Below are 20,637 nucleotides of genomic sequence, written 5' to 3'. Positions count from 1 at the left end.
GAGCTTTTGTAAAAAATTTAGATAAAAGTTGCGATGTCTTTTGTATGTTTGTTGCAATGAAGTTGTGGGAGACAGTGAAAATTGAAAAAAAAAAGTTGTGATTTTTTTTTATAGTTCTTTAAAAATAAAAAGGAAACTTGTTTCGGGAAGAATAAAACTACTCTGGGCTAGGTTTTCCTAGTAACCTTCCCAAAAAGGCTCAGGATGCTGCAAATGTTGGTATAATATGAAAATGGCTAGTGGATTTAAGACAAAAAATAATAATTCATTGAATTAATCAAATTTGAACATATGTGGCTTGTTGATCTTTACATTGATAGTTAATTTCCTATCCTGGCCTGGGCTGGGACACACATTCATACGGTTGGATAAAGTACTTATTGGACTTTAACTTATCATTGCACTTACAATAACGAGCGTAGCTGTCCTCAATTTAGGTCATCATCTCCGGTTTTTCCTGCATCCCCATGTGTGTTTGTGTGTGTGCGCATCAGTAGTGGGGGGGAACTGTATGAGCAGCAGCCCCATCCGCTGCAGAGAGCCAACAGGATTGAAACAGCAACCGCTTCAGTGACTTTAGAGTGAAAAAACGTTACAGCATACTAGGGCTGGGCGATATATCGATATAAAAAATATATCGATATATTTTTAAATGAGATATGGAATTAGACCATATCGCATATATCGATATAGTTCAAATGTGATCCTTGCTCCCATAGATATATACACAGATGTCGCCTTGAGGTTCTAAACATACGTCAAAACCGCCGCCATCTTGGAACAGGGGTCCGAAGCATTCAGATCAACGCTAAAGATGCCGGACTTTTGTACTGCTTAATTATGTTCGATAGAGGAAATGAAAAGAACAAACAGCAATGAATAACATTTAACAGGTGACAATGTGTTTTATGATTATGTATGCCGCCTTCGACCAGCAATCTGAGCTGAGAAGGCTGAGAGCTCCGTGGCCGGCCGCAGCGTCTCTTCCCCCGGGAAAAACACAGCTTTGCCTCGCTGCTGCGCCGGTCCCCGCTGATCCAAATCGGACCAGCCAAAGACAGAGTGGTGATCGGTAGGATCTTACACGTAGTCCAGGACGACCTGTATGTCGATATCGGCGGAAAGTTCCACTAAGTTTGCCGGCGGCAGGCGGACGGAGAGAAGCTACAGCGGGGCAGCAGAGACCGTCTGCAGCTGCAGGATCTGGAGCTCAGTGCCCGTTAAAATGACATGTAACGCATAAATACATACAGAAATAAATAGTGGAGGAATGAGCCTGGACATTTCAGTCTGTTAAACTTCACCTTGAAGCAGAAACTCTTAGTTCAGAAGGGTGAAGTTTCCGTTTGGACTCAGATCTGTGAACCGATCATAATAAATATTCTTTGTATTAACACATTAATTAGTTTCTTTGTTTTGTAGTCGATAGTTCATCTTTTAGTTTACTTAAGTGGAAGCAGTATCAAGTGGAAGAATGGGACTATAAACCTAGGCTTACAGGCATGAGGCATTACATTTTGAACAAAGTAGATTATATTAATATCAAAAGCTTAATTGACCTTTGGAAACGAATCACAAATATGGAGCTTTGATTTAAAAAAAGGTACTCCTGTTATACAGTATTTAGCTTTACATTTTATTATTTGAACAGCTGAGCATTTAATCATGAACCAGGTGAAGAAACCGGTTTATTATTTATTTGATTTTGCAACTGTTTCTATGAAACTACTTGTGACATGTCATATTTGATTTTGGCTTTGACTGAACATTTGCTCTCACTTTGCGGAAAAAAATATCGGATATATATCGTATATCGATATTCAGCCAAAATATATCGGGATATGACTTTTGGTCCATATCGCCCAGCCCTACAGCATACATTGATGTTAAAATGTATACAGGTTGGCAGGACGGTCTGAAATGTTTTGCGCGGTCTTTTGCTGTACATTTTGTTGGTAAATGTGAGATGTTCAAGTCTCGTCTTCATATCAAAAACAAACTCTCTCTTTTACTCTCGCTTGGTCAGTGGCACTTAGAGTCCCATTATACTGACGTAAAGTCTGGCATGTGGGACTGCTGAGATTGGTTGAAGTCGCGAGAAACTCCGGTTATTGGTCAAATTTGCGGAAAAGTTGCGGTAATTGGTCAAAATTGCGAGTCGCACCAAAGTCACGCTGATTGGTTGAATTTGTGTAAATTGGCGCGATTGCGACATCACGAAATCCTGGAGGGACTCGGCAATGCAGCGCAAAACCAATCCATTACCATTACATTACAAGCAGCAAGTCACACAGCTCACAAATGATGTACTTTACTATTTATACAGCTAGCATGCCATTTTTTTTTTCGGTGAGGGCCAAAGGCCATGGCTTTTTATAAATAAAATAAATATTTCCTGCACGGAGACTCAACATTTGTATACTTAGAAGCACAAAAAGCCTATTGTATTGAAACACACACACACACACACACACACACAAATATTGCCATTTGTCTTTTAAATCACACACACACACAATATTGCCATTTGTCTTTTAAATCACTGATGTACTGAATTCTCCAGAAATTGGTCAAAAGACAAAATAATGAAAGTAATTTTCTGATAATTTCACTCCTACGCCTTCCTTTAACATACAGACACATACAGGCGTATTAGATTTCAGGCAGAGCTATAGGAAAATGTAAATCAGCACTGCAGTCTCGATCAACAGGCCAAGACCAAACAAAAGCCAAGTCCAACTCAATTCAAAGACAAGCCAGATGCCTTCCTTCTGACTGTTGCCACAATAGGGTGCAAATTTGTCAGGATTGTTATTGATAGTATATTGGACTTTGTATTATACTTATATTGGACAGCATTTCTCAACAGAATATAAATCAAATTTGAGTGAGTGTATAATCAGTAGCCAGCTGGACATTCATCTATAGACAGCAGAGCAATAAAGGCAATTACGCCTGTGATTTCCACATAATTGAAACTTAATTTGTGTCAGTCTCAGGCAAAATAACAAGACAAAAAAAAAATACTGAGACACGACCAAGATAAATGAGGTTGGATTCAGAGAACAGACCACAGCTTTAACAACTGTGATCACTAACAGCATGAAACCCAGACTGCACTGGGGTCCGGCAGCAGTAAAGCATATAGCGAAGGCAGCGGCGTTGCAGTAGTGATCACCTGGGACCTCGCGTCTTAACATTGTCGTCACTCTCATCCTTTCTCCATCCCTCCCATCCTTTGTCGTACCCCTTCATCCATCCCTCCATCCCATTAAATACTTTGGCTGTTAGCAGGCATTAAAAAAACATTCACACTGCTCTTATGTGCTTGGGTTGGCCGTCACCAGAGCTGACTACAGAGGCTTTGAGGGGGCCTGGCCTCTCTCTCTCTCTCCGTCTCTCTTTCTCTGCGTCTCTCATGCACTCTCCACCTCGCATTTTGGCAAGGTGATAAAATAGACTTGTGTTTCCATTCCAATACTCACTCGCTCTCTCTGAGCTTTTCACAAAGATCTAGCTTTTGGCTGTCAACAATGGCACGCACGCCTTCACTGTCTGTCTGTCAGGCTTCTGTCGGCCGCCCGAGGCGTTGACACTACTACCTGAGTGAATCAACAGCAGAAAAATCTATCAAAAACATGGGATTTGTTCATGCCGATCCAGAACATTGCTTGGCTCACACTGCGCCCAGCCCATATTTTTCATATTATCAGATGCTGTAAAGTTGCAGTGTGACAAAAGACACTAAGGGCCACATCCGTTAGAGGCCAGTGGCAAGGAAACATCTCTGTGGAGCTCTTCACCACTGGTGGACACTCCATCACAATAAAGTCTGGAATAACAGGGATAGATGCCATGCGTGGCAAAATCAAATTCCACAGTGAACTATAAGGATGTTGCCAGACAAAACCAGTGGAAAAGTGTCCTCTTAAAATGTAATTTGCAAACTCTACCACACATTTGATTTAAAAAACTAAAAACTTTTTTTTTTGTCTTTTTTAAACCTATATAAATCGACAAATTAGCGAAAAACACAATGATTCTTAGGCAAGTTCTGATTTCTAAGCAGATTTAGATAATGTTATCCTCTGAAAGTGTAAGTCACACTGAATCTAAAAATATGAGTTGGAGGATCAATAAGGATCGACATCCAGGCCGATCCAGGCATATTTTAATGTTATTAGAAAGTGGTACCAGAAAACCAACAAAAATACTTTTGGAAAAAGTAGAAATGTATATCCTGTGTTAGAAAGTCACACAAACGTGGCCCAAACTAGACACCTTCTGAAAATGAAAGACTCTTTTTAACAGTGAAAAACCTGGGAATACAGACATAAATAAGTATTTCAGGGCAAAATATGGTTGCCATCCACATTGGGTTGTTTTTATGGGGTGCTGTTACTACCCGAAGGCAGGTGGTCTGGCACAGAGCTGACAGGGGCATCAGAAACCAATAACTGTGTCTGCTTACACACAGTCTTTCTTCAGCCAAGTTAAACTCACATATCTGTCTGTTCCCAGAGTCAACTTTAACTGAGAACACTAATGGACAATTTCTTTCTTTTCTATTCTCTGAATACCTTGAAAAATCCTCATGGGAATCTCTCTGAGGTTCATTAATTAACACGTTCTATCTCGTTTTTTTTCTCCACTGGTTGCCTGGCAACCTCACAGTGATGGCAAGATTCCAGGAAGTCCCTTCTCCCAGACAGGAAATTGGGCCGGCACATAAATTTGAAAATACAGCCCTCCTGCAGCTTTTCCCTCTCTGTCCTAAGCCCCTCCCAACCGGACGAGCACAGGCACACGCTTCATAAAGTAACCTGTACGAGTACTACTCATTCTTTTCAATCATTCCGGTCATGATTGAGATCCCTATGCCGTTATATAACGGCAATTCTATGAGAATTACAGTCCTGTTTTATTTGCAAACTTGTGTGCCTGTAAAGCCTTTTGAGATGACATATTGTGATAGCTAGCTACATAAACATGAACTTGAATTAGCAGAAGGCAGCATTTTCTCTCCATCTCTGAAATACTTTGCTGATATTGACACGTGTTTTATAGCGATTATTGTCAGACTCTCTTTTAGACTCTCTTTAAAAAAAAGTCTTGTCTTCCTTTCTTGGGTTAATGCTGGAATAGCATTGCCACACGGTCTAAATGGACACACATCTGAATTTAAAGCCAATAGGAACACTCTCTCTCTGAAATGACCTGTGATTTGCCAAAGTCTCCCGTCATAGGCTACATTTTTAAAGCATGAAAACAGAGCCAAGAGGCACAGAAGTCTAGTTTTTTTGTCAGACTACTTGAGCTACAATATGCTAAAAGGTTATTATGGATTTCTTCCCCAATGACACAAAAAGAAAACTGCCTACCATAGCTTTAAAAGTGAATGAGCTGTCAAACTATTGCTTTAAAACTATCAATCCCTCATGATATAAAAATGTGTAAGTTGGTGTATAGTATGTGTGAGCTAAAAACCTGCTGTGAGAGGTTTTAGAAATACCAGGCTGATCACACAATGATCTTCAGTGTTTGCAGCAGTGCAGCTTAGCGCTTTATGGCAGAAACCAAGATTTGTATTCTCAAGTGTCCTAAAACCACACAGAACCTCTGGAATATATGAGTAGGGTAGAGTGCAAACATAATTTAATTTAGTAAATGCAAATGAAGCGTAGAAAATATGGATGAATGTATTCAATACGCATTTGTAACTGCGCATAAAGGCTTGAGGTCTGGACGTTCTCTGCGTGCCCACGACAACAAATTTGTCTGTGACAAAGTCAACTGCCCCACCTGTTCACCATTAACAAAGGTTTTACTCCATCAAACCATTTCCCACACAGTCCCACATCTGTGATCCACACAACACACACATTCACCTCAGCAGCCCTTCAGGCTGACATGTTTCCCTGCTAATCTGTTTGCACAACTCTGGTGTGACCACAGGCCAATTACACATCGTCACATGATGCACACCCACAAGAGGGAACGAAGAAGAAAAATGAGAAAAGAGCCACCCACTGAGAGGCCCTCTTTTCTTAACTTATCCCCATCTCACCCCTCTTTTCTCCCCCATTCTCCCTATCCTCTTGGCTTTCTCACTTATCCCATCTTCTCCATCTCCAGCTCTCCCACTCAGTTTGTGGCTGTAATTACAGCTGCCCATCACTTAGGCTCTCCCTAAACAACGGCACCCCTCAGAGACCACGGTCCCACTGCGATTCTCTGAGTAAATTTCATTTCTCATCTCATTTACGTTCCATAAACTCTACCATATGTTGGATATTATATTTAAACTGTTCCAGTGGACGCCAAGAGAGCGTATGCGTTGGGAAAGGTAGAAGAACTGTGTTGGAAAAACTGCACTGGTGGTGAATGACAGGTGAAATTGACCATGATGTGAGAGAGAAAAAACTCAAAACCAAAAGAGGAGAAGAGAGAGAAACTTCACCGCAGCATCCTTTATTTTTTTCTATTGTTGTCTTTTTTATTTTGGCACAGAGGAAACTGTCGAGTGGAGAAAGTGAAAGGTTTCCTCTGTTATTGTTGCTTTTGCTCTCTCCCAGTACCACCATAATTGAACCATTTTATTTTCCTGTCCTCTTTTTCCCGTTTTGCCTGAGCAGCGTGGGGGTTATTCTGCTTCTCCCCACTCCCTGCTTGTCCCTGTTCCTCCACTTCTCTTTCTCATAATCCCTTTTTATGTTTCTTTTCTTTTCTCTTTTGGTCCTCTCTCTCGTGGTAAGGATTGACCAGGTCACATGTCAACAGCAGAGCAGCTAATTTTATCATCATTTTTTTTATCCCCTTTACATGGGAGCTGGATTGGAGTTGAAAGGAATATAGAAAGACTGCCAAAGAGTTCAGTAAAGTATTTTACATCAATGTACTTTTCGTCACTGTCCTGATATAGAGAACTCATCATACAGTGAAAAAAAAAATAAAGAAATAACCTCCTCCCATCCATATTCGCTAAACAGCTTATCTTGTTAAGACCAAATTTTCAAAAACTAATTGACTCTGGCCTTTGTCGTTCCAAGGAACTGAAAAAGTCATGTTCAACAGCAGTGCAGAGTGGGGTTGGGGAAGGGGGGGTGCTACTGGGGCTTCAGCCAAAGAGATGGGGTCGTCCAGAGTGCAAAGACGAGGGCAACTGGCTCCCTCTGTCAATCCGGCTCAGAGAAAGTTCTGGGAGTCCTAATTTAAAAGGTGAAACAGAGGCCTGAATGCACAAGTGCTTGAAATCCCCTGAGCTTCTGAGGGCACACTGGGGGAAAAATGGATTGACCAAGAGCTAAAGGCTGAAGGCTGCAGAAACATGAGGCCTAACTGCCCATCCAGGTGGTCAGCTGCTGCTTTGGGATCAGCTTTTAAATGTGGGCCCAACACTTTGCCGTTTTAGTCCACACTAACTTGGTATGGCGTTTGAAAAGCAACCAATTACATGCTAATGCATAATACTAATGTGCAGCCACAGAGTTTGATGAAGGCAGACTCAAACTGTCAGAAATAGATCCCTCTGTTATTTGTTACAGGGAGGAACTCGGCTGGAGTGCAGAACGGGAAGATGAAAGTATGTAACATTTTTCAGCTTGGTGACTGGCCTGTGAGGTGCTGTGTTTGTGCTTTCACTTATCTGTGCAGTAATCTATCCCTGCAAAACTGTTTGTGCTGGTACCAGAACATCTGTGTCTGAAGTCTTGTTAATGGCACTGGAGCCTGTCTCCTGCCTCCCCGTCTCTCTACCTGCTGTCTTTTCTTGCTTTCCTTGTTGCCTGCTGGTTTGTCTGTCTGCCTCCTTCATCTGAGAGTGTTGTTCCAAGAGCTCCAACTGTTTTTACATTGGTCGGGGAGTTGGGGACCAGCTTCACACTCCGTTAGTGGCAGCAGAAAAAGCAACCACTGGATTGGAATTATGTTTTAAGGTAGCTATGTTCAGTGGTGGAGTACATTTACTCAAGTGCTGCCCTTAAGTACAATTTTGAGGTACTTTTCTTATCTTATATTTCCAATTTTGCTACTTTATATTTTTACTTCACTACATTTCTGAGGGAAATATTTTACTTTTTACTCCACTACATTTATTTGATACCTTTAGTTACCTTTAGTTATTTTGCAGATTAGGATTGATGATATGAAGTATAATCAACAAATAAATGATGATGTATTATATCAGGTTAAGATAAGATAAGACTGTATTGAATGTCAGGGGTAAATTCACAACTTACGCAGCAGTATATAAAGTAGTTAAAATAACCTTTACCAGCTGCAACATTCAAGTAATGTACACATTAATGCATCAAAAGTGTAATACAACAATATACATTATTCTGAAATGGGCCATTCTTAATGAGTACTTTTCCTTTTCTTACTTTAAGTACATTTTGATGCTAATACTTAAATTTACAAGTAATATTTTGAATGCAGAACTTTTATTTGTAACTTGTAATTTCTGCACCGTGGTATTGCTACTTTTACTCAAGTAAAAGATCTGAATACTTGGCTATATTTTTGAACAAGCATTAACTCATTAGTTTACAAGGCCAAGCAGCAATCTCAACTGTTTCCTGACAGACAGTATGTAATGTAACTTAGGCTCACCTGTTTCACACTTGGGCCTTTCAGAGAGATTTTGAAATTTTACTTTGGGCCAATTATGTCAGTGGATGAAGCCTTAACTGTATGATTGCTTGGAATATAGTGTTACAGACCATGTCTTAAAAAAACTATCTATGCCTATTGTTGTTCTTCTCAGCTCTCCCATCTGACATTTGCCGAGTTAAATTGAAACGATCTTGCCACAACATAAGTCGGGCTACTCAGTTTGACAGATTGTTTATTCATGGATAACATACATTTGACCCAAATCAACACGTTTTGTATGAGAATATAATAAGTGTTTTTATAAAGGACAGATCCAAGTGTGAATATGGACGGCTCTGTGAATGTGTAACACACAGTTTTAGCCAAAGAAAATGACGTACATGTTCCCCACAAACCTGACTGGATAAATAAACATTAGGAGCAGAACTGAAATATTTTTATTTGACTTGCAGGATAATGCAAGTAAATGGTGTGAAAGTGAAAATGAGCGGGAATGTGTAGGTTTTTGGAGGCGGTGGTGGGGGGGTGTGTATAGAAAGGTGAGAGTGTAAGCAGTGCTGAAGTGCTCCACTGGGTTGTGTATAAAGTGGACGAGGCAGAGGGGGCAGAGAAGACGCATGGGTCACATTAAACCGGGTTCAGTGAGAGGGCTCTGCTAATGCTACCTAATCCCCGACAAGCCTGGCTCACACAACACAATATACACACACACACACACACACACACACACATAAAAACACAGTTGTTCTCTACTGGCACCTATTTATGACCGTTGGCCGGTGTGTGTGTGTGTGTGTGTGTGTGTGTGTGTGTGTGTGTGTGTGTGTGTGTGTGAGAGAGGTGTGGTACTAGTATGTGTGGCTGATGTCACAGGCAAGCCAGGACGCTGAGTTCATCTCGGACCACCAAGCGTCTGACATGGAAAGTTGCATGGCATGGTGTACTGACAATCTTTTTCCATGTTTACCCATACCGGGCGATACTGATACACCACATTGTCTGGTTACTGGTGCTGCCCTTTCACTTTTTTATGTTTGTTACCACTAATATACCCTATTTTGTTGCTGCTTCTTCAGTGATTTTAAAGATGGTGTTGATAGCAACCCTGCATGGTATACTCGCATTCTACTACTTTTTCCCATTGAGCCCCAATTATCTATGTCTTTTTATGCGCAAAATTCTTGCTACTGCACTCCTGAGGATTACACAGCCACCAAAGCAGTACATGTTGGGAAGCAGATTATGCAGGCTGTCCTTCAAAGGAAAATGACAGCATCAGAATTTTCAGCAAATGCCAAAAAGTGACAAGTGACAAAGCCCTGTAGAGGATGTAGGAATTAAGGCTGTTGTCTGTCAGGAGCAAAGGAGGACATAGTGTGGCAAGCTAGAGCTACAACATTTGCAGAGGCAGGAGGTCAGGGTAGTTGGGCAGATCTAAAAAGGTTTGGACTTGGAGAGGAGTTCACTTCCCATTCCCTACCAACAGACAACGTTGCTTTCTGTTAACCATGACCACTGTTGTTCCCCAACCAAATCGTTTATATAACTAAGCCTAACTAAACCTTAACCATAGTATTGTAAAATGGCTTTATTTTTCTAATAGTAATTTTAGAAGGTGCTGACAAATGATGTTGTCCTGCCAATATGGGTGTCAGATAATAAAATTTCTTTCTGGAGGGCAGTTGCACATATTTGTCATTTAATTACAGGACGTGTCGGAATAATCTCATAAAAGATATATAGTAGAGAGATAAAGGTTAAAGGCCGCATTCCCACCTTCAAAAAACATTGTCTGAACACCTGATACAAAGACTAGGCCTACAGCATTTAAGCCTCATCTCAAGTGAAAATTGGATATAACATATCAGGGAAAAATGTAATTATGAGTGATAACATCTGGAGAGAAGTACAAACTTAAGCGGCGCACACATCACATCGCAGATGTATGCAATGATCACTGGTTTTAGTGGGGCTAACCTGGTTAAACAAAGGTTATAAAACAACGATGTCCCAAAAGACAACAACATTCCAGAGGGGTCAAATGGGTCTCTGAGAAAATCTGTCATGTTCCTGTCTGTGATCAATCAGCCCCTGGCCCAGACAACCTGAGATTAACCTCAGCCTTCTTGGAAACTACCTGCCCTTCCCATAGAAAACAACCTCCAGCTCAGTACAATTTACTGCAGTTTCCCTTGTTGTGATGAGCAAATATGTATATAATGTAATATGTAAAACAGCAACCATCATTCACTTTACTGCAATTTCCACTGTTAAGATGACAAAATAATTATACAGAAACAGTACTGTTTAAGTGTGTGTGTGTGTGTGTGTGTGTGTGTGTGTGTGTGTGTGTGTGTGTGTGTGTGTGTGTGTGTGTGTGTGTGTGTGTGTGTGTGTGTGTGTTTTGGTCCTCATTTGAAGGGAAGATGACTGCGGAGTGAAGATGGATCCACAGTGTGACATGAGGCCGGTTAAGCAGAAAGGAACGCTCATTCTCTCCACCAAAGGGAGAATGTGGGCGAAGGAAGGATTTGGCACATTGACCACTAAAGTATGGAAGAGCACTCTGACCTGCCACGCTTAACTCACTCAGCTCAGTGACAATGTGGTGGAGACATTACTTCAGGTCTCTCAGGTACAATACTCTGTGTGAGGAGGGATGTGACCTCTATTGGATTCACTGAATGGAGACAAAGCAGCGGGTTTATAGAGGAGCACTGAGATCATACTGAAGTTAATAGTTCACAGAAGAATTCTTCAGAATAAAGACACTCCTTTTTTGGTGTTCCCACTTTCCCTGCATGCTTCTACTGCAGCTACTGAACTTGACTCTTTCAACATTAGTTAAATAATAGGAGAGAGTTATCAAGATAGCCGTGTTGACTCCAGTTTTCCTGTTAGTGAAATGCTAAAATTGTGGCACTTAGTTTAAGTGGAACATTTCTTGTAGCCACACTGTAGCAGGTTCCTGTCAGCTCTTGTTTGCTGCCTGCTCTCAAACTCAATCATTAGCTTTAACTATTTTTTTTTCTCTATTTATTCTCACAAAAGATTAATCCAGTAAAAGAAACTGTGATTCATTCAGTTGTCAAGTGCACAGTGCCCCTGTTTTCGCAGCGTCCATATCCAGCCTCTCTACCTCCCTCCATCTCGCCGTCAGCCTGCAGTGTTCTGGCCAGCACATAATTGTCTAAGTGCTTCTGGATGGCAGCGGGCTATTTGGTCATTAAGGGGCCTATTAAGTCATTAGTGCAACAGTGGGACTACCATCTGCCTGCCGACAGGACCAGTTGATCGCCCTGATACGTGTTGCCTCGCAGTTTTCCACATATTTGCCCAGGTAATTATAGCTTAGATGTGAAACACCCTCAGATGTCACGCTTAAAGAGGGGATACATGTCGCCAGCACACTTTAAAGGTAATCTCCTCCTCCCCTTCTTCCCCTCCACCTCTTTTTCCACTTGGTGTGTGTGTGTGTGTGTGTGCAGATGAGCAATGGGTTAGCAGTAGGAAAACTAGAGCCTCAGGACATGTCAGAGAGAAAGATAGGGACCGAGAAGGAGGGAAGAGGGATCCAAAAGGAGTGAGGAGGTCAGAGAAAATAAGAGCAGAGTGCAGACAAAGAATCGCTTTTTCCATCAGTCAGCCTCTGTGGCCAACACATTGCTTCAAACCCAAACTTGTACACCCGTCACGGAATGTAAATATTTGGATATGGGTAAGGTTGGATGTTACTTAATTCCTCCCTTTAAAGATGTCCTGTTTAGGTGAACACGGCCCAAAGAACACAACGCAGAGTATTCTGCACGATTTGATACGACGCATGAGAATCTTATTTTGATTATCAGTACTGCTGTTACTCTTAGCAACCCTTGCCCGGCCAGGAGACTTTCACTACCCATGGGCTTACAATATTATATTCACCGCTTACCATAAATGCTCATCAAATAACTGCCATACACAGCCAGGAACCTCTGGACCTGGACGGAGAAAGACATTCCTCCTTGATATGTGCTGTATTTTACTTAAATTGTTTTAAAATCACTGATTTGTATCCTAGGGCCATATACTTTATGAGGTCCAATCTAAATTGGAAAACCAAACACAAATACAAATCAAAATGAATATCATATAAAGTAATAGCAACTCATGGGAAACACAGACAGTGCAGGTATAAACATACTGTAGCTAAAGGGAATGTCTGTGGCACAGACAGACAGAAGTTTCCACTTCATGACCTGTGTTAAAATTCAGTCGCTGCTATCTTAGCACCATGCACTTTTTTATTATATATTTTCATACATATATTGGTAAACTAAATGTCATCACATTTCATATTATTGTTACCATGTAGAAATACATTGTTGTGATATGTTAGCCTCATCTCCAGGCCTGAAAGTGCCCCACTGCGACCACAGCATGTGTGAGGCTGCCGTGTCAGCACAACAGAACACCTCAGCCTGACGTCTTCTCCAGCGGAGGGACGCTCAGGAGGTTCACTGATGGAAATAGACATGTCAGATTGTCACTGAATCTGTAAACAAAGGAAGACGCCCTCCTGCTGAGAGGAAACCAGATTCTGTCACCTACCACCCTCCCATCCCTTAAAACCTTTTACCCGCTCCCCTCTCCAGCTCTGAGGTGACAGCACTCGGGTGTACCGACAGTCCGCTCTCTCTCTCTCTCTCTCTCTCTCTCTCTCTCTCTCTCTCTCACACACACAGTTGCACAAGTCATGGCACAAAATAGTTCGAGCTGATGGAAACTCACAGCCTGGTCAGAGGTTGGGCCAGGTACTCTATCAGATTGGGCGCTGCCTGCCTGCTCAGCAGTGCCCAGACTGACCCCAGCAGACTGCCAGTCTCCTTACCGCTCTGCTGCTCCGCGGCTCCACTACCACCTCCCGCAGTGACCCTTGACCCCTGCCCAGGAGACAGGCGCCACCGACTTGATGTAATTTCTCTCCGACATGGACCAGTGGCCTCGGCTGCAATGCGACCCAGGGAAAATAAATATGGGTGTTTATTTGGTGGGAGTGAGAGAGGCCCACAGGCTGGAGCTGCCCACAAGTTTCCCAAAACCAGCTTTGCACTAGAGCTGTTTTTGTTCCAAATCTAAACTTCAATAACATACAGTATTTAGGTAAAAAACAAGCTATTGCGGTTTGGTACTGTGCGACATTAATACACTCTACCATTGGGATGCTGAGACTGTTGACCTTTGTTGTTTCTCAGTTTCAGTAGAAGCAAAAGCACCTTACATCATGTATTATTTATATAGATACCTAATAAGCCATGATGTATCATTGATCTACCATTGAGTGAAGACACTGTATAGGAGTCACCTCCTGGAGCTGTGATTGTGCAGCCTGCACCTTCTGAGTCGACTAAGCTTTCTCTAGCCGTTCCCACTCAAAGCATTCACAGAAACGTTGGTATTGGCCGGGCGCACCCAGCTGTCAACCTGCATTGGCCTCCAAACAACTGGAGAAGAACCATGCACCATTACCCGCCTTTGTTTCCACATGCTCTAAACTGCCTCTCACAGAGACATCCACATCTCTCTGTGATCTTAAGAGAGCATAGAGAGATCTCAGACAGACAGAGCTCTCTGTCCCTCCCACGCTACCACTACCCCCAACATAACCACTACAAACTGAACACCGCTGCATTAAAACACCCGCTCCACCTCCTATTCCAGAGAGAATAAGGTCACAGGTGCCCCAGCAACAGCTAACCTGTAGACCTGGACCAGTGCCTCAAGACCACCCGTCTACCGGAGCCGCTTTCCTCACAGCACTGGCACCACTGGGTCCATGTGTCTATGAGAAACCTACAGCGTGACATATGATGAATCACCAGCGTGAGCCTCTCGTTGAGGTCACAGTTACAGGATATTGTAAGCAACTAGTTTTATTGGGAACAAATAATATGTGGGCCGTCAGGGTTTGGAACCTTTCCCAACTCAGATCTTCCATTGAAGCATTGCTCTTTCTTTCAGATTGGCGTTAGCGGTGAGACGATGCACATCAGTCTCCCTGCATTTTCAACCCCGACGCTGCCTTTACACTTTTTCTTATTCCCCAGTAAGTTTCTATATCTGCCTTTCTCTCTCGGTGTCTCACTTCTCTGTCTTCTGACTCCCACCCACGCATTTTCTCTTTGACTCTATTCATCCTTCTGACCTCATCCTTGTTCCAGTAAAGCGTAAAGGGAATCAATCAACCATAGTGTTCAGATTAAATCACAAATTATTGTAATTGAAAATAATGGTTTCCATGTCAGCTTCAGTTCAGCTCCGAATTGTTCTCATACATATCTGGATACGAATGGGGTTGGAAGCTCAGAAGTCCAATGGCTCTTGTGCTCTGGTGGGGTGAAATTCAAGTTATCTATGATGCAATTTTGACTGGATTTCCATGGCAATAAAATTCTTATCTGAATTTGAACACCTGTCTTGTAAAAATGTTACCATCTCTTGTAAATTCAGTGCCTGTTCTTTTCCCTAAAGATCAATATGCTTATTATAGTCCAATACACGTTCTCAGGAAATATAAAAACAACTTTCTAAAGTTGGAGACTGTACTGTTACTCAACCCTGTAAGGATGTTATTTTAAACAGTGTTGTTTTTAGAGGCCACTGTCATGCCATGCCACACTAAATACAGATCAGCGTTAGGGACAGTTAGATGGAGATTACTTTATTGAGAAAACAGACAGGAGGCATGAGTCCCTTTAAGATAACAGGAAAACAACACATCTACAGGACATAACAGACTGCAGATCGCCCTCCTAACAGCATAAGCACGTCCCCTCTTTATTACTGAGAGGCACCGTGTGTCTTACTGAGCTTATTTCTAGGGGCAGTAAAGCTCCCAGGCATGTGCGGGGGCATGCAGTGGGACTTTGACAGCGTAGTTAGAAGGTGCTGATGAAAGAGGAGAGGCTGGGAGCCCACTGCCTCTTAAATTAGCCCCGGAGCCCTCGGACCTGTCGCATGGAGGCTTAGGCACCGCCAATGTGCATGTTTGGAGATTTGCATGCGTACAGTGTGCCTTCGTGTGTGGTGTGCGGTGCATGCACAGCACATGTTTGGTTGTGAGTGCTGCATGAATACACATATTGAGATTTTTTTTCCCACCGTAATGTAGATCAAAGGTTGCATTAGAACATAAATTAGAACAGTGCATCCTCAGCGTGCTGTCGAGGCTCATCACAGATTTTTTGCGGGACCTCCCGCGGTTTGAAAGATGGCCTCCAGCTTAGGTGACCTCCCAACTGACTGAACTATTTAAATAGATGCACGTTCCCAAATGTCTGTATCACCAGCCAAGATATTAAAGATGGACACACTCCCCATGTTTTGTTAATCAAGTAATTAGGTTATTTGATTCATCTTCCAGTCTCGATTATAGTGCAAGCCTCCCAATACCAGTCTGAACACTCTGAATTATTGAGAGAGAGAGAGCGCTCTGCTCTTCTCACCTTCTCTAATCTGTTCTGCATGTGCATCGCTCAGCCTGACACCCTCTCTGCAGATTCAGCTGTTTAATGTGTGTTTGTTTAAGTGAGGTGGATGGACATCCATAACCGTAAAGCTGTCTCCAGCAGAAAGGTTTTAATCACTTTTTTCCCCCTTCATATATTGTCTTCTTCTCCGACATTCTCTTACTGTTTCTCTCAGAGAGTGTGCAACACCCAAAATCGGTCAACTTTTACTGTGAATGATAGAGCTCTGCCTGCTTGTCTTCAGACTTTAGCAGAATGATACAGAATCTTATGCCCCATCTAGGCCTGGCATGGCTCAGCTATCCAAGCTGTGTACACATGGGGAATCAAATGCATTCTTTCCTGCTCTTACCTGAGAAAAGTTGAGTCCATTGAGGGGGTGACACTGCTCCTCCACCCGCTCCACCGCCCCGGTCATCTTTCCCATCCTCTCAGCCTCTTGAGCCAAAAACAGGTCCAGCACAGGCGTCCCCCTGGTCCGAACGTCCCACTCCGTCAGCGAGTTGACCATCAGCATCACCCACACCGGCCTTTTCCTCTCCCAGTTTCCCGCAATGGCATTGAACAGGTAGTCAGCATACAGGCCGCGCCCACGCTGGTCAGCGGTCATCCAGTAAGGCATCATGTGTTTGACGTAATCCAGGTGGCGTTTGAGGCGGCGGTACAAGTCTCGAGGTAGCAGGGTCTGCAGGTTCTCTCCGTGGGGCAGCAGCTGGCAGCTGGTCAGCTTGGAGATGGTCAGAGGGTCGGTCAGGTCCAGCTCAAAGAACACATTGCGGCTGCTGTGGAAAGCCTGCTTGGACCTGTCTGGGATGAAGTCCCAGACTCGAGTGTAGGGCACGTGGATGGTGCCAAATAAGTAAGCAGGTGGGTGAGGAGCTGCACGCTTTACTCTCCACAGAAAAGAGTTCATGTCACTTTGCTGTGGAAGAGGCAGAGGAAGCAGGGAAGGAAAGAAAATAAGAGTCGGAGGTAAAGATTTTGAGAGCTAAAGGAAACAAAAATACCAGAACCCTCATTTTAGAGCAATTCAACTAAAGCTGACACATTTTTCCTCTATTGTGGTTTACTGGCTCATAGGTTCGGGTCAACAAGTTAAAGATTGAAATACCATTTTGAGATGATGGCAGGGGAAGTATGAAGTCTAGTCAGCTCGGGGCTTGCTGCTGCGGTGCGGGCAGAGGGTTTATATTGGGGCCTTCTGGGCTGTAAACAGACCCCGTGTATTGTTGAGGTGCATACCTATGTTGCCAAAGCCTTTTTCGGCCTGGGAAGCAATTTGAAGGCTGCAGTGCAAATATACTGCACTGCAGCTCATATAAGCCAAAAGCTGAAAGAAACCTGCTTTCTATTCTGACCCCACTGTGATACTTTTGTTTGTGAAATCTTTTACACCAGGCAGGGAGATCTGGTGCTGACAGCCCTAAGTACGGCACTGTTTTTCTCCTCTAGGGTTTATATTATAGGAAGTGTTTGTCTAGCGCGGTTATCTTTATACAAAACAATGTCACAATGGAAATGAAATAATCACAGGCATTCCAAATGATCATAAGGGCCGTATTGCATTTAAAATATGTTTCTTGTTAAGTGCTCTGCAAAATGTGCTGTGCATGTGCTATGACTTTGATCTTGGCATTATTCAAATATGAAAAAATGAATTAACTTCTATAAACAATATCAAACTCCTGGCTTCTGAGACACAGTGTAATCAGGCATTTGAGGGATGAAGCCCATTACTGTAAAATAAAGTTATTCTTAGAAAATGTTTACTTTTTATCAAGATTTCCTTCAGCTGTGTTCCAAATATACTGCCAACGCTGCCTTTGTCAAATACAACGTTTCATATTGCTGCCAAAAGCGAGTGAAGTCGTCTTGTGGGATGTTCTCTTATCTTCACAAAATTAGCTACAAGGAACGTGCAGTGATTTCTGGCGCAATCCCATCTCGACAAAATAAATCGAAAGTGCTATATTTAATTTCCGAGCAGCGTTTCTTCTTTGCGGATACACTGACATGTTTAAACAGTTTGTTTCTAGGTTTCTAATTAAATTTTCACATTGGCAGGGTGCAGCCGACACTGCAGACTGACGGGAAGGCTTTGGACGGCATTGCATTCTCCATCATATTTTTTGAGACACGGGAACTTAAAGAGCAGAACAGTTTTTCTCTCTCATTCGTTAACATGCACGTGTACGCTTAGGCCTAGTCCATAAACGACGACTTTTCGACATGGAAAGTGGAAAAGCGAGATCCCCTCTGTTAAAGCTGCATGGACTTTTCTGGAGAGCCTTGACGCGTATGGGCTCCTTTATGGGGTAATTACTCTTAACAGAAAACAGAGACCACTGTACTGACGCATTACAAATCACATGAAGCGAAGGAGCACGAAGTCTTCAGTGATCTCTGACAACACATCCATTATCCGCGCGTATAATGCACTCATGAAACAAGCCTGTGATCTCCGAGCGACTCCCTAATGATATCCGCACACCCATGCGCACAATTGAAACGTTTGCCTGTTGCTCATGTCCTTTTCTTTTCAGAAGGGACACGTGTTGGATGAGATGTCTGCAGTCATGATTTTAATGAACTTGTTTTCCCTTCATGTCGAGGATGCATTCAGGGTGGGCGGCACACGGGCGGACAGACACAGCACTGCGGCACTTCCTCACGGTAAGAGTTCAAGTCACATCCATCATGTTACCTAAATGCCGTGAGTTGCGCTGAAACATGATCACGCCTGAAAGGTCGCTGAAACTTTTCCAAATAAAGTCCAGTCACCCGTGGGTGTTCCCCGCTTTGTCACATAAACAGCCATACAGTTGGCGAGCTTTAACAATTTCTCTTGGCAACTGCTTTCATTTTTAAGGCCCGCATCTCTTCTGGGAAGTTACTTTATGGGCCAGAAATACTGTACTTTAACTTCACATGTCTGAAAATAAGGCTAAACATTCAACTTTATATTAATACAGAAAACATAATAATAATAATAATAATAATAATAATAATAATAATAATAATAATAATAACCAAAATATATCATGCATTCTTAAGTATCCTTACTGTCAGGCAATACTCATTAATCATCCACTAGTAGTTGGTAATTTCATCCCAGCGTTTCGTTGTATCATTTGTTCATTTTATTGCACATCAGTTTATCAGGTTATAATAAAAGCTATTAAAATATGTAAAAGGTTGTAACCTCTGGCCCCGTTATAGAGCACAATTATGATAAAGTTCCCCACTTTTTTTTTTAACGTAAAGCCTGCTTTTATACTCCAACTAAACTACCATTATTTCTCTAAGTCATAAAGAAAGAACATGTTAGGATAATGTTGACAGGCAGGCTGAATAACAGAGGGTAAAATCTATCAACTGGGTTGGAATATTCTCTGTCTATACGCTGTCTCGTAACACATGACTTGATAAAGTGCCCCAACACTCACCGACTTTGGTGTGTCGCACTGCCTCGGTCTGTCCGGTCGGTGTGCGCCCCAGGGTGCCACAGTGTGCAGGAGAGCGCTCAGGAAGACCCAGCTGAGTCTCGGCAGACAACCCATCGTGTCGGGGTGACAGCACACACTCCTGACAGTCACCTCTCAGATGTGTCTCCTTCACGCTCGCTTCTCACTGCTCTTTCCCCGTCAACTTTGAAATAAAAAGAAACGTTACCGGTGGCCTCTTGGCTCACATGTGCCGCGCGGCTGGAGGACCATTTTGCCCCTTCGCCATTCCCGACGCTCTCCGCGGCTGAGTTTGTGTCTGTCTGAAACTTTTTTCTGGCTCCTTTAACTCGGTGCAGTCCTGAAGCAGGAGCTGGAAACTCTTTGGAGAGTTTCCGCGGTGCGCTCCGCAAGTTTGGAGCGTCTTGACTGCGAGAGAGGGAGGTGGGACGACTTGAGAACCCCCCCTACCCCATCCCAACACACACACACACACACACACACACACACACACACACACACACACACACCCCAGCTTCTGGCGCAGGTTCAGAGAGGGATACAGGTTTGAGTAAAGACCCACAAGAAAGAACCAAAAAGAGTGCAGAGTGGTAAATGAATTATTTGGACATTGTATTATATTTGGACATGAATTGGAGTTTTCCTATGGTATCACTATAAGTTCATATGCTATCATTTCTGTCATGCTTGCAGTAGGAAGTTTGGTTGCTTATTATAATTTTTTTTAATAAAACTAATTAAACAATGAATTCATGTTTACTGGAATTGTTTAGCTTGAAGGAATTAATCATTATTATTTTAATTGGTTTTATTATTAGGCTATAGCCTATATTACGGCATTTTTTTCTGTGTATTATTTGTTAAACTCCCGGGACCAAGATATTTGTCTTTATTAGACTAAAAAACCTTACTCAAGTCCACCTAGTGTTTTTTTTTCTAGGGTTTCAGTCTCATCTCACAGTCTTCCTCTGCAGATAGAAGGTCTAATCTCTAGTCTTTGTTCATGTTTTTTTTGGGGGGGGGGGCCCACCGTTTTGTTTTGTTTTGTTTTC

At 42.6% G+C, this 20,637-nt stretch overlaps 1 protein-coding gene across 1 annotated transcript in view; it reads right to left on the bottom strand.

Moving 5' to 3' along the window:
• Window positions 1-20,024, bottom strand: part of trabd2b (TraB domain containing 2B) — a 68,226-nt gene extending 48,202 nt beyond the window's left edge. Inside the window, exons 1-2 of the mRNA XM_028586816.1 lie at window positions 19,568-20,024; window positions 16,474-17,043 (exon numbers count right to left, since the gene is read on the bottom strand). Coding sequence (XP_028442617.1) covers window positions 16,474-17,043; window positions 19,568-19,681 — 684 coding nt within the window. The 5' untranslated portion in view covers window positions 19,682-20,024. The remainder of the gene's footprint in view (window positions 1-16,473; window positions 17,044-19,567) is intronic.
• Window positions 20,025-20,637: the final 613 nt, after the last annotated feature.

The sequence above is a fragment of the Perca flavescens genome, chromosome 9 (assembly GCF_004354835.1).
Source record: "Perca flavescens isolate YP-PL-M2 chromosome 9, PFLA_1.0, whole genome shotgun sequence".
Lineage (NCBI taxonomy): Eukaryota > Metazoa > Chordata > Actinopteri > Perciformes > Percidae > Perca > Perca flavescens.
Note: the sequence above shows the minus strand (reverse complement) of the source record. Positions and strands in the feature narration are given on the sequence as shown.